Genomic DNA, 15,200 nt, shown 5'->3' with positions numbered 1-15,200 from the left:
TGGGGGGGGGGGGGGGGGGGTAGGATTTAGAAGAGGCTCCGGTTTTCCCCAATTTCATATTTCTCATGGACATAATAATAGAAACTGCCTCCTAGAATTGTTGGAAGGGGTAAATGATATAATGAAGTAGACCCTTGGCACAGTGATTGGCACAGAATAAAAGCTCAATAAATGACAGCTGTTACTGTCAGATACTGGAAATGATGAGTGAAAGAAAAATTTTCAGGAAAGATTGCATGTCAAGAAGAAACAACTGTTAAAGTGATGAAATTTTTTTAAAAGTGGCAAAAAAGATACTACAAACTGTGTGGGCCTTTCCTAAACTCCCTGCTTTACAATGATAAGCCATTACCTCTCTTTCCTCACCACAGAGATGTCAACAGCACTGGAAGTCTTTCTAACAGTAGCCAGTGCCCATGGCATATGTGGAGGGCCACATGCTGTTGCTGTACCTTGATGCAGGATTGGTGTCACTTTAAAGAAGATGACCAGGAGAAGAGACTACCACAGGTTCAAACAGGTGGTTAGAACATACTTTAAAAAAAAATCTTTTAAATAAAACATAGCGGAAATACCCCAAAGGTGTAAATGCACCTTCAGAAGGGTTTAGAAAAACTCATGGATAACTAGAAATATTATCTTCAGTTGTGACAGTACTTCAAAAAGTCCCAAATGTTTTATGTGACCCTATAAACCCTGTCATGTAATCAGAGCAGGGGTTATTATGTAAAATGACAGAAGAGGAGTTTCCAGAGGCTTCAGAACTTGAAGGGGCTTGCACAAAGTCACACAGGCCAACCAGTGACGGAGGTAGGGTTACAAGGCAGATTTTTAGATTGCCTCATCCAGCTCCAGTTTTCTATTTTTTCCCAGAGGACTTCGAGGAGTGAGCTAGTAATCAGAAGTTAGGAATTTTACGGGCTCCAACCTAGAATTTTTAATCAGAATTGAGAAGGGGGGGGGAGTTAAAAAATCAAGTTTCTAGACTGTAGTACAGACCTACCAGAACTGAATTTCTGAGAATGGAGCAAGCAAATCTGCATTTAAAATGACATTTACGCAGGATAAAATCACACATCTATTACACTCGGTTAACACAGCCTAGCACCACATTATGAAATAACCACAATATTTTTAAAATTAAAAGTTTTAATTCCTTTTAATCTTTACTGTTTTACTAAAAGATTACAGCTAATTAAGTGAAATCTATTCTCTCTCAAAGTCTTGATATATTTAGTCTGCCCAGCCAGAATGTGGGAGAAGGGGTAGGTTTTACATTTGATCTGCGCTGAACATTCTACAGATTTTTGTCATTTGTATTTTTTGAAGTTTCTTCCAACAGTGAAAAACATAGCCTTATTATCCTCATTATGTCTCAGCTTCTTCAAGTTAAACTAGGAGAAGAAACAACGGAATGACAATAATGTGTCAATAAGTGACAAATATTTTTATTACACTAGTCTGATAATAATAGGAGGGAAAAGGTGGCTATGCTGCCATATGGTTTTTGGACTTTCTTTTTCCCTTGTGTTCTTCTTTTTCTCCCAAAAGTACAGGAGCAGAAAATGAATAGAGACAGAACAGCGGGAATGGATATTCTAGACTGAAAACCAAAACCCAAACAAAACAAAACCCTTGGTCTAAATGGGGGGAAGTGGAAGCTTCCTACGTTTTCACACTAATCTTGCAATCACATCAAGCCATGATATTTACTGACATCCCTATGGTTACCAGAGCCCTGGGCCAAAATTCAAAGCCACAGTCATTTGCCTTTGTCAGTTGGCCCTGAACATCCTTTTCTGATACAATCCCACCCTATCTCCCTTAGTCCTCTCCATACTGGAATTACAGACACTCGGTGCCTTAACAGAGCTCTGTCTTCTAAGCTACTGAAGGGCTGTCCTTCCTTCCTCAAGGCCCTAATCAAAATTCCCATTCTTAAGGACTATTGATCCTCGTGAGGTGCTGACCTAGTTATCTGCTTAAAGCAATTTATACCCAGGTGAGCTAAAGGCTGAACGCAACTCCTCAGAAGTCATTTACATTTTAAAAGAGGAGCTCCTTAGAATATTGCTGGCTCTATTGGAAATACTGTTTTGAGTTGCAAGGCATTTCTCTGCTTCTACTTCACTGATCATTGCTCTCAAGTACGGGCACATTTCCTCTTTTAGACTTCTTTCTTTAATAAACCAAGTACACAATTCTCCTCACTACTGTTTTGAGTTGCAAGGCATTTCTCTGCTTCTACTTCACTGATCATTGCTCTCAAGTACAGGCACATTTCCTCTTTTAGACTTCTTTCTTTAATAAACCAAGTACACAATTCTCCTCATAGATGGGCTAGCGTTCGTCTTTAGGAATGACTGCTTGCCATGGGGCTGACTGAAAATGGAAACTTTGTCGGTGAACATGGGTTGGCACAGCGAACGAATAATATCTGCAGGAGTATATAAATTGGTGAATACAGAGATTTGTGCATGTGTTTGGACATACCTATTATTTATTTTCTCTCCAGAGAAGAATCTTCAGAAAAATACCAAAACCCTTTTTGTTTGCATGTTTCTTCTTCACACCCCTCAAAATATGTCAAAAGTCTACTACAGTATGACCAGTGCCACCCTAACTTGCCTTCCATATTTGCTTCAGTTTGTCTTTTTTGAGTGTTTGGTGTTTACAACACCATTAAGGAGAAAAAGCAAAGAGGGGAAATCAGAGAATTGCTCATTTGCTTCTTACAATGGGCCTTGCGCTCAAAACAAGATGAGAGGTTGAGAACAATTAAGTTTTATTCAGAAATTTCACTGTAGTCTCAAATGTTATTTCTGAAAATTTCCCTTTTGTAAGATTAAATAAACAGCTAATAAACAAGGGTCATACACCTTACAGAGAAGGCAGGGACTCCAGCTAACACAGCAGGCTGCCTTTCATCCTGGAGGCACTCACCCAGCAGGGGAAAAAAAAAAAATAACAATTAGGAAGCTCTCAGAGCCTGATAGCCAACTGGCCACACCATACTTCAGTGGTCCATCCAATATGGCTACCTAGCACCAAACCCCAGGCTCTTAGTTCATTTCTCTGACAAATTTTTATGAGCATATGCCAGCCACCCTACTAGGCACTGGGAATACTTGGATGGACAAGCCAAATTTGGGGACATTCCCCCTCAGCCTCATGTATTCCCGCTTTATGTACATTTTTGTACTATCCTACCTATGACAGTAGGGACCCGTTCTAGTCAATTTTATCTCCACCCCAAAGCCTTGCACTGTGTATAAAGACAGAGCAAAACAATACATTCTCTATAAAATAAATGGTTTAAAAAGATCACACATATCAAAAAAAAAAGTGTTTTGCAAAGTGACATAGAAAATTATTCACAGAGAGAGAATCAAACTGTGGAATCACTTCCTAAATACCTTGGTAGGTTTTCTGAAGATAAACTAAAAAATAAAGTTAGGTTTAAAGCAATTTGCCTAGTTTTTGAGTTGTTCTTTTTTTTTTTTTTTTTTTAAATCACATACAAGGCTGTGGTTTACACATCCAGTCAACGTATTAGATCTCCAAATTCAACCTGCATGCATTTTCTTTTTTTCTGGTAGTATGAAGTGCAGTTTGTGTCTGCAAAAAGTTTGAAAGTCTGGGCATGTTCTAAGGAATTCTTCTGGGAAGATTTCACCCAGAGATGTCTGAAAATATAATGTATTCAAAAACACAAATTTCGCAACTTCCCTCAAATGCTTTCTGTACTGTTGAATTCTGACTGGATATTTTTCAATAGACTCTCTAAAGTTCTTAAGCTAGTTCCAGCAGTCACGAAAAAGCTCCTCAGACCCCTCACCTCAGAAATGATCACGGAGCTCTTCATCACGCATTGTTCTGAGGAGCAAATGAGCAAACACACATTCGATGCAAATATAAACTATCATTTTTCTGCACTGTAATCTTCTTTATAGTATATTAATTCCATGACAGCAAAGACTCTATTTTATTATTCTTTGCATACCCAGCACTGATATTAGATGTACTTACTAATGAACTGCTCTAAATAGACCAGTCTCTAGCATTCTCATATTCCTCCTTAGATTTTTGTAACGGGGAATTAATTACAGTCTTGCAGTTGAAAATAAAATATACGAATGTTAAAATATATAGGATTATATGTGGTTTACTCTGGGTCTATCTCCACTTGTCCACAGGCACCTCCCTAAATAGTAATTTCCAGAAATTACAAGAAAACTGAGGTTGATAATCACAATTGGGAACAGTGACAGTGGAAGCCTGTGCCTGGTCAGTGAACCAATCACACATGTTGAAAGATTTAAAAAAAAATAAATAACAAGAATAGCAGGGGGATGATAACAGACTTCTCAAAAGCTTTTTGTTTTTGATAGATGTTGCTGTAATAAGTATGCTGTTGGTCATTCTGATTCAACTTAATACTACACTAAAATCCCTGGAAGGGTTAGCAATTTTTTTTGCTTTGATTTATTATGTTTTTCCAATCGTTATAGTGAATAGCCCTAACTTCCCACCCCAGTCTATTGCGGTGATTCTCAAACCTTTTTGACTGCTTCCACAATAAGACATATTTTTTACATAGCAACCAAGAACAGAACATTCACATACACACAAACACAACTGAAACAAAAACTGCACAAGACAATATTACTTTGACTATGGTGACTTACTCTGAATTTTTCTATTTTATTTCATTCCTCTCTAATTGTGGTAGAGACTCCCACATTGATTCATATCCCAAGAGTGTGCTGCAACCTGAGTTTGCAAAATTCTTACTTAGAACATTCTTCTTTGTGAAGCTATAAAAATCACCTCCAAATTAACCCAAAATTCTGGACTTTAATTTTCAACAGTTTGTTTTTCAGTTGATGTGAGTTGTTACAGGATTCACGTTTTAAGTATATCTAACAAAGTTTACTACTTGGGATGAGGAAACAAGCATTTCCATGAAGCAGAGAGTAGTAAGAGTTCTTTTCACCAGCATCTTACACTGGTCCTTGTCTTCAAAACAAAATGAGAGGTTGAGAATAATTAAGATTTATTCAGAAATTTCACTGTAGTCTCAATGATATTTCTGAAAATTTCCCTTTTGTAAGATTAAATAAACATCTAATAGAATACAACTCCTCAAGTATGTATCACGGATTTACACAGGTTACAGTGCATCCTACTACTTTGCACTCTGTCTTTCCAATATTTATTTATTTTTCTTAAAATGTTATTATACTGAAATGATTCACTAGGAAATCTTGAGAATTTGGCACTCTTGGTCAATATTTCAAAAACTGTAAAAAGTTTCAATAGGGCAGATGGTGTGGTAAACGTATCATAAAATCAAATTTCACATACGGAACACTTATTTTCAGACACATAAATACATACAACGTAACAAATAAAGAAATAAATATACAAACACACAGATGTAGAGGGTACATCCAGAGGATCCCCTGACTTACCTAGAGTACCACTTATACTCACTTTCTCAACAATTTGTAAAATGCTGAATTTTTGGAAGCTATTTGAGTTTATATTATCTAACATCAAATAGAATAGCCTTCCAATAAATGTAGTCCACTAAAACAGGAAGCTACACATTCCTCCTGAATGTGACTACAATGACTTCAGTAAATCTAACTGAAAAGGTCTACACTTTCTTGAGGAATTTGACCCAAACAACTTGAATATTCTATAGGTACTTTGGTCAGTACTTCAAAATTAAAGAAAAATCAATCCATTGCAGTGCCTGTGGTAAATACAAAATTAACCTCTCCAATGTGTTTCAAAGACAATATTTTTTTAAATGTTGCTCGAAGTCCTCGTGTTTACATGTGTGATAACCTTTACTCTAACAACTACCTGACTGGCCTGGAGAAAGCTGTGATTACAGAACACTTAAAAATATTCATCAATTTAGGTTTTTATTCAAAGTCAGTATTTAATGTATTATAGACAAACATGTAATAAGCTTAACTTCCTTTTGTTCACACATAGCCAAGGTTTTAAAATTATTGTTGAAACGTGCTTTTGGATTTTTCTAGACTTCACTGTTTAGCCCAATGGGTGCCAAACATCTCATTGTGAACGGACTTCTGGTGACTTAAATATCTATTAGTAGCACATTTCAATATTAATACTGTTTCTTTTATAAGTTTATTTATTTTCATACTACTTGTCTTTAAACAAGAAAGAAAAAAATCCTTGAAAATAAAATGCACAAGAAGTGGAACAAGCAGTGATTGGCTGACACCCCACGGCCAAGGGCAGGCTCCAGCAGGTTTCGCAGTAGCAAGGTCATCACAGTATGGTGCATAATGGAGCATCATTTTAGAGTGGAATTCAGCCAAACACAGTAATGTATGGATGTAGACGTATCTGAAAGAAGGAAAATAAAGATTTATGCAGGTAAAAAAAAAAAATGCAATGAAGAAATTTTCCCCAATGTCTTATGCCCAATCGGAATGCTGGGAGTGGAGAAAAATTTTATTTGCAAATGATGTATTTGTAAATAATAAATACGATCAGGGAAAAAAAAGTTAACGTGTCAAAGAAACCTTACTTGAAAGCTTTAATAGGTTTTTGTTTGTACACAGCATTAGAGCTCGATACAAACATCACTAAATTCCTGAAAATAAACCTTTATTCCACCTTTAAAACATTAATTCACCAGAAGTGATAATTAAGATTAGTTTAGTGGTTTCAGCTCAATTCTTCTTGGAATGTGATTTCTCCCACAACACTAATGCTAAATAAAGCACTGGGTAATGTACTGCAACAGACTCCCTACTTTACAAAAGATTCTAAGGGCTTTTAAAAAAAAAGAAGAAAGAAAAGCAAAGCTTACTCTCTCTATATATATGTGAACGGATCTTACTATTTCTATAGAGTCTAATAAAGAAATTAATGGAGAACCTTGCCATAGTCTAAAAATTGGTTATATACACCTTAAACATAAATACTCTAAACAATTATTATACTATATTTCCTATATAACCTCTACCACCACCCCCTCCCAGGAAAAAAGTCATGTTAAAATGTCTAATAGCCTTGATGGCTATGGTGAAGCAATGACTCTGTCACACTATATAGTTTATAAAATAGTTCAGATTTTATTTTAGAAATTAACAAATTTAATAATTTATATTTTATCACTATGTAAATTTACAATCTAATACACTAGATTGGTTAACCGCCTAAGCAATCCCATTGAAAAATAACAAAATGTCACATTCTTCTAAAAATTTTCTAGAAAACAAATTAGGAGGAAAAATTAGTTCACAGTTGTGTTTTAAGAATGCAATTAAGGTTAAAATGCATATGCACAGTTGGCAAAATGCAAAGGAGCCCAGAAGCCAAAAGGAATTATCAATATTGGTAGAAAAGGTAAAAAATTATCCCAATTAGAATGCATAGATAGCTTCATATATAATGTATATAATGTTTTTATTCTTTTCTATAAAGATGCATTTTTATTGAGGATATACTAAATGCTAGGTAAGAACTTATCTGTTATCTGTCTGTTATTCTTCTGTTAAAATTAAAAAGTCTGTCAGTTAACATGTTGAATATATGTTGTCAACCATGTTAAGTTACTTTAATGTGTGTCAATTGCTTTCTTACATAACAGGGAAAGAACTATTAGTTTCTTTTTAAAAATCTGTAAATTTTGGATTATAATTTCCCAGATAATTTTACACATAAGAACTGGAGACTGAAGCAGAATTATATTCTATTAAAAAATGTCAGTCTTGATAGCCAAATATAGAGTTATAAATGCACAAGTAAATCTCGACAGATTTCTGTCACTATTGAAACATACACAGAGAAAGTTACAAAAATTCAGGTTTTTTTCTGAGTGGTAGTATGATAAGATAAAAAAGAACACTGGATTCTACATTCCATGACTTGGACTCTGGTCCATATTGTATCCCTGATAATTTTGGGATCTCAATCAAATTACTTTTTCATGCTGGGGCTTAGTCTCTTCTTACATAAAATGAGGTGACTGGTTGATACCTTTTAATTCTAAAATGTGCTGACACTAGTGATTTTAGGTACAGACATAAAGCTGTTGATTATAGTATATTTTATTTTAACCTTGAGTATGTTTAAAGTTTACACATTTTCCACACATCAATGTATGAATATTGCAATGAAATACAAGACTAATGGCACCATAGCTGATATACACAAATGTGTGTGTCTGTGGCCCTATGTATGCACAGAGAGAGTTTCTAACATATACCATATTCACACTTTTTCACTTATGAGATATGTAATTACTCAAGGAAAGATACAAAGAAAGAATGATTATGCTATATTGATCATACTGTATGATTTACTTAAAATCTTTAAATTGGCTTTGTGGTCTTATATCTAAATCACTAATTGATTTAGGATAAAGCTTCAGATAAGGTTCAAATTGTCATACATGGACTTCCATACAAATGTGTCTAATCGTTGTAGATCAAATCAGTGGATGACCTTTTCCTTATTTATTTCATAGACATCCAGATATCCAGGTAATGTTGCTTTAGTAGATACCTCTTGACTAAAGACATGGCTGACTTCCATTTGCCATTAGCCTCTTGCCTGTGACATCAGGCCAAATGTAACAGACATCTCACTATATGTAGATTCATTGTGCCTTGTGAAAGAGTCTTTGGTTATAGACAGGAGAGCCATATTATAGAAATTATGCTTAAATGTGGCTGGCATCACTATGCAGATATATTTCCACTAAAATATATGTGCTATTATACACATACACAAATAAATTGATACTTAGTTTTCTTAGTGCTTAGAATTCTAATAGATGATGGCAAGTCATCCATTTGCTTCCAAAATCAAAGAAATTTTTTTTAAACAGTTCTGCCATATTTTTTACCTAAGCATAAAAATGAGTATATTGAACATAATTTGATCAACTAAAGAGAACATTATTCAGACTAATTCAGCAGTTACTTACACAAGGTAAACTGTTACTGGAATTAATATGAATTTTCTCTTGAGCATTTCAGGATCAGCTACAAATGGATTTTAAAATGAATGTTTATTCAAGCTAAATTCATGCCAAAAAACAAAACAAATAAACAAACAAAAACACCTTACTTTTCATTTACTAAAGACAATAAAACTTGTACTTGCAAGTGCACTATCTCAAAAACAACATATCATGGATAAGTTCAACAGGACTTGAGAATGAGAAAAATAAGCAAAGTGATAGTTAAACTTTTATACTATTCCTATTTCAGAATTATACTATTCCTTAAAGAAAATTTAAAAATAGTACACAGTAAAACACTGGAAATTTAAAAATAAGTGAAAAAAATAAAAAGCATTTGCCTTTATTTTACAAATCAAAAGCACAGTTGTACTTCTAGACCATAAAACTTTTAACAACCAGGAGGACCAGGTTTATCATGCAAAGGAAGAATGGAATGGAAAGGTGGATACTTAATCTCAATAATGCTGTCAATGATCCACATTTTCTTCAAATTTTACAAATCAAAAGCACAGTTGTACTTCTAGACCATAAAACTTTTAACAACCAGGAGGACCAGGTTTATCATGCAAAGGAAGCATGGAATGGAAAGGTGGATACTTAATCTCAATAATGCTGTCAATGATCCACATTTTCTTCAACTAAACACATTATTTAGTTGAGAGCAAAGTTTTTGTTTGAACTGCAAAGGTCTGAACTATGAAAACTTGGGCTACATCATCAGTTTTTCTAATGTGTGAATTTCAGAAATAATTCCAACAACTTTACAACACACATCTCCTGGAGTCTGCCAGAGAGTAAATAAAGAAACTTCATCTGAATGTCCCTAGAGCCTATCAATACAAACTAAAAAAGAGGGGTAGTGACTATTATTTATCAGCTTTTATTTCTACAAAGTTATTTAACGTATTATAATGTAACCTTTAACAGGACTTAGGAGCAATACTTCAACATGTCTAACTAATTCTTATGAAGGTAAGAATACTGTAAGAAACATCACTTCCATTTTATCACAAATAAAGAACAAAGATAACTCAGGAAAACTATAAAGAAAATGAAGGCTTTATGTCAAATGGATTCTCAAATTTTTAATTAACCCCTAACCTAAGGAATTCAGTGAATACAACCATCAAGCTTTTCCTGAGATAAATTCATTAACCACAGGAGGAATACTGTAACAAAATCCTGTTTCTTTTTCTTTTTTTTTTTTTTAACATCAGGTTTAATCAAAGAAAATATATTTTGGCCGTTCTGTAAAAATCAAAGGTACTATCTATCTTTTAAAACTAGAAATAGAAAATCATCTACCTATGGTACCAACAAAAATCTGAACAGAAAGGATCCTGTTTACATAAGATGTCTAAACAGAACGTAACTTTGTAAATGGATCCCTTGTCCCTTGACAGCAATATTGAGGAGATGAAGCATATCAATTACTATTACTAATTACATTAAGGGGAATGTGTTTCATTTGCCTTTATTTCATTTTAGGTCAGTTATTTACTTGTGGTTAAAACTTTATCCATCTTTGGAATACCTAATGACATACAAGTTTTCTAAAGTCACTTTCGGCAACTGTGTGATTCGTTCCAATTGCTTGCTGGTTTTCTCTTTTGGTATATGGACTTCCTTGCTCAGTTAAGAGACTAACACCATACATTAGTTTATTTATAAGCATATCACTTTGCCTTTTAAACAAGATGCCAACAGTCTTGATATTGGCTGTTTTAAATATTCAAAGATATAGAGCTAACTCCATCTGATGAGCCAAGTGAAGCTTAAGTGACAGCACAGAACATATGAGGAGTTTGCATAAAATATCTATAAATCTGCCACTGGATATGTACACTCAAAAGCATAAGATTACGCAATTTAGAATGCAAATGCCATTCAGCCACAGGACAAAAGTACTATTAGGATGACGGCTAAGAAGTAAATATTCTGCAGAAAGATCTCTTTACACTCTTTTGCATTAACTATTACCATTTTCTAAGGAAATTTCTCCAGATCTCAATTTATTTGTGGGTATTTATAAGTAATCTTATAAAAGTGCTATTATTTTAACTGAAATCTTCCCTGTTTACAAAATTGACAAAAGCACCAAAAACAAAACAAAAAATCTGCTTCTAGTTCCAGTTAAAGCAATAACACAATAGATACAAACTCTCCACTGTCAAATTTTGGTTGGTTTAAAATAAATAAATAATTCAAACTCACATGCAAAATATTTTCAAAAGCCATTTAATAGTTCAAACCCGCATTTTCTTAAACTGCTTTTTTTATTGTATGTAAAAAGCATATTAAGTCTGTTTCTCCTTATTAAAATGCTACAGTAAAGTAATACATACATAGAAAATATTTCTTTAAGGAACTAATTTTAATAATTATAAAAGCAGTAAGGAATGAGTGTCTCTTTTCTATACCATCTTTAAGGAGACTATAAAATAATCTTTTCCTTCATCTCAATTTTTCTCAGATCACACACTCCACATGCAAAATACATTTAATAGAAAAACTATTACGTGATATTATTGGACAGTCATTAAATATGTTTCTTCAGATGAATTCTGACAGTAAGAAATAGCAATGTTTTATTAGCAGTTTCCCGCAGTATTAGACACAACAGTTTCCAAAAGGTATCATTTGCTGTGTGTCAAACTTTGGTGGGTATAAAAAGTAAACTATCTGAGTATGATATATATATATATCACAGAAGCAAACTTTCAAAACTAAATTTTATATTTTCTGAAGCTCTTCTCAGAATATAATTTTTAAAATTGTTCCCATATTTCACCTAGAAACTACTGTGCCAAATATTCCATAAAACTTTTATATTCTCAGTCTATCACAATGCACATTAAAATAGTCTTGCACACAGCACATTGATCGTGAACATTTTCTTTGTTTGGCTTAAATAATAAATGGCTCAATTTACTTTTGTTTGTAAACTTTTAATGCCATACAGGGAGAATGCAAGTACTGATGGCATATCATCATAGAGGCATAATTGTTATAATACCTATTGTTATAGATGTAAAGTATTTAAGATGTAGTTTTGCATGACATTTGCATATTAGTAAATATGTTTAAACCAGCATTTTTGTCAAAGCAGCCAGTTTTTCAGTATCTCAGACTTAGTACTACATTTGCATGAATCAGCATCCACTTAAATGTAAAACTGCATTATGTATAACATAGCTAAAACTTTTATACTGTCCAATTTGCATAGACACCAGTAGTAACTTCAGAAATTTTCTCTCTGGATGCAATTATCCACTTAGTTGCCACAAAAGAAAACAATTTCACAGAAGAAAATAATTTCAAGTTAAAACTAACCAAACAATATATACATATTTTTTTGGAAACAGTAAATGTAGAATGAATTAGGGCTATCAAGTGCAAAGAGAAGTGCAAAAACACTGCCTACTTTGAAAATTCCCTTTAGTAACAACGAACATTAAATCTAACTTGCAAAATACAGTGGTGTACCTCTCAAATACGGCCTAGGCTAAATTAATGGGGCATGAATTAACATTAAATTCCTGCTATTAAAATTTTAAATAATAACTTTAAAAAAGACAAAATAAAACTTTGCAGAAGAGGATCTGTCTCAGAGTGATTGCCCCTCTCTGGGATATTTAAATATATTTGGGATGCATCTTACCTGTTTGCTGTACTTGTTATTGGTTTGACAGCTGTACTCAGAGCAGTGATCTGATCCAATTGAAATGTTGTCTCCTGCTCCCACAAATGTGTTGGCTGGTGGTAAGTCTTGTACCGCCTGGTGTTTTTTTCCTGCAGTCGGTGACTGGGGATGAAGCTGGACAGTAGGCAATGGGGAGCTAGACTTGTAATGCCTGGCCAGGTCAGGACTGCCTGGCCCACCATTAACCGATCTGTATCGCCCCATGCTGGGACTGTCTGAAAGCTTCTCATTCACACTATCATACCTCTGTCCATTTGGTTTGGAAGCTTCTACAGTGACAATGCTGCTGTAGAGAGGCTGCTTAGATTTTTTGTTTTTCTTATCCTTTTTAGGCTTTTTAGATTTGTCATGCTGTTGAGGTGTAAAAAAGTCTTCATGATCTTTTTTGCCAGCTTCATAGCCATTTTTATTTTTGGACCTGCAGTACCTTGCCATCACTACAATTAAGATGATTAGAATCACTGTCATAATGCCAGCAACCACCCCAATGACAATACTGAGTCTCTGTTTGCTAATTTCATAGCTTGGGTCACCAGCTATATCCTGGGTGAGAGGGGTGTGCAAACTTCTGGCTATTTGGGAGTCAATCACAGTTGCATTAGAAACACTTTCATTGACAAACACATGCACCAGAGTCGTGGTGGACTGGGAAGGCTGCCCACTGTCATTCACTTGCACCACCAACCTGTGCAACCCATAATGCTTTTGGGTGAGTTTTCCCACTAAGGAAACCACACCACTGGTGGAATCAATCTCAAACAGTTTGAAGGGATTCCCTCCCACAATGCTGTAGTTCAGGTCTGCATTGATGCCATCGTCACTGTCTGTTGCCAACACTGTAGCTACTACTGTCCTGACATTACTTGAAGGTGGCAGTAAAGTGTAGGAAATGTTTCTGGGAAGGGTAACTGTGGGAGCATTGTCATTTTCATCCATCACAAAGAGAGAAACTGTGGCTGTGGCAGACCTGGGAGGATCTCCCCCGTCCACAGCCTTGACTCTGAAAGTGTATGTGGTCTGATGTTCCCTGTCAAAAGACATTGTGGAGTAAATGGTCCCCGTGTCATTTTCAATAGAAAAAATGTTACTGTTCTCCTCTATGTACAGGCTCATTTCCGCATTCCGCCCCTTGTCAGCATCCATCACAGTGACCATCCCCACTGGGCTGTTGGGTTGCAAGTTTTCTTTCACATAAAAGGTAAAGACGTCCTGCATAAACTTAGGGTCATTGTCATTTTTATCGGCCACCTGCACAATCACTGTGGTGCTGCCCTGCAGCACAGGGATGCCTTTGTCTTTGGCGTTAACTTTAAACTCATACCTGTCAGTTTGCTCGCGGTCCAGCACCGTATTGACAAGGATATCCCCAGAATCGGGATCAATGGCAAAGATCCCCATCACGGACGAGTCGAGCGAGTAGGCAATCTCCGCGTTCTTGCCGCTGTCGGCGTCTGTCGCCAGCACAGTGGCCACCCTCTCTCCAGGGATGTTGTTCTCGGGAAAGTAAACCTCCACCACCGACTGGCCAAAGACTGGTGGGTTGTCGTTGGTGTCTCCCACCTTGACAACCAGAGAGTTGTTGCTGGAGAGGCTGGGGCTGCCTGAGTCCACCGCCACTATGACAACGTTGAACTCCCGGGTGGTCTCATAGTCCAGAGGGGCCGAGGTGTGCAAAAAGTACTTTTTCTTGTTCTGGTCGCCCTCTGTGTCACTGGCTGGCTTGAGCTGGAAGGGCACGTCGCCCACCACGGTGCAGGTGACCACCCCGTTCTCGCCTTGGTCTCGGTCGGACACCTGCACCAGGGCGATGGGGGTGTCAACCAGAACGTCCTCTGCCACGTTGGCTACCCCGTCCTTGAGTGGGATGCGCCCGATCTTGCGGATTTCAATGGACGGCACGTTGTCGTTCTCGTCCTTGATATTGAGGACCACGGTGGCCTTGTCGGTCTTCGGGGGCTGTCCGCGGTCGCGGGCCATGACTGTGAAGCGGAGCTGGTTCACCTCCTCGCGGTCGATGCGGTGAAGGACACTGAGCCAGCCAGACGTCTCGTCGAGGCGCAGCAGCCTCCTCACGGACTCGGTGGCCGCCCCAAACACGTACTCGATCTGCCCGTTGACCCCCACGTCCAAGTCGGCGGCGCGCAACTGTAGGATGGGGGTCCCCGGGGCGCTGTTCTCAGCCAGGTCAGCCTCGTACACGCTCTTCTCAAAGCGGGGGCTGTTGTCGTTTACGTCCGTGATGAGCACCCGCAGGATGGCCTGCGAGGAACGAGGCGGGTCACCGCCGTCACGCACCCGCAGGGTCAGCTCATAGGAGTCGCGCTGCTCGCGGTCCAGCGCCCCCTTCACGATCAGCTGCGGTTGCTTCTCGCCGTCCGGGGTGTCCGCCACTTGCAGCTCGAACACGCTACTGCGGCCACCGGGGCTCGTCCCGCCGCCGCCCTCTGGAGCGTCCAGCCGCCGCTTGGAGCCTCC

General features: G+C 37.0%; 1 protein-coding gene across 1 annotated transcript in view; it reads right to left on the bottom strand.

The window, feature by feature from the left end:
• Window positions 1–5,927: 5,927 nt before the first annotated feature.
• LOC103592667 (protocadherin-7) overlaps window positions 5,928–15,200 on the bottom strand; it is a 10,132-nt gene continuing 859 nt past the window's right edge. Inside the window, exons 2-3 of the mRNA XM_008575468.1 lie at window positions 12,684–15,200; window positions 5,928–6,390 (exon numbers count right to left, since the gene is read on the bottom strand). The exon at window positions 12,684–15,200 is cut by the window's right edge and continues 4 nt beyond it. Coding sequence (XP_008573690.1) covers window positions 6,355–6,390; window positions 12,684–15,200 — 2,553 coding nt within the window. The 3' untranslated portion in view covers window positions 5,928–6,354. The remainder of the gene's footprint in view (window positions 6,391–12,683) is intronic.

Source organism: Galeopterus variegatus, unplaced genomic scaffold, assembly GCF_000696425.1.
Source record: "Galeopterus variegatus unplaced genomic scaffold, G_variegatus-3.0.2 Scaffold1195, whole genome shotgun sequence".
In the NCBI taxonomy this organism is placed as follows: Eukaryota; Metazoa; Chordata; class Mammalia; order Dermoptera; family Cynocephalidae; genus Galeopterus; species Galeopterus variegatus.
The sequence above is the reverse complement of the archived record's forward strand: the minus strand, read 5'-3'. Positions and strand labels throughout refer to the sequence as shown.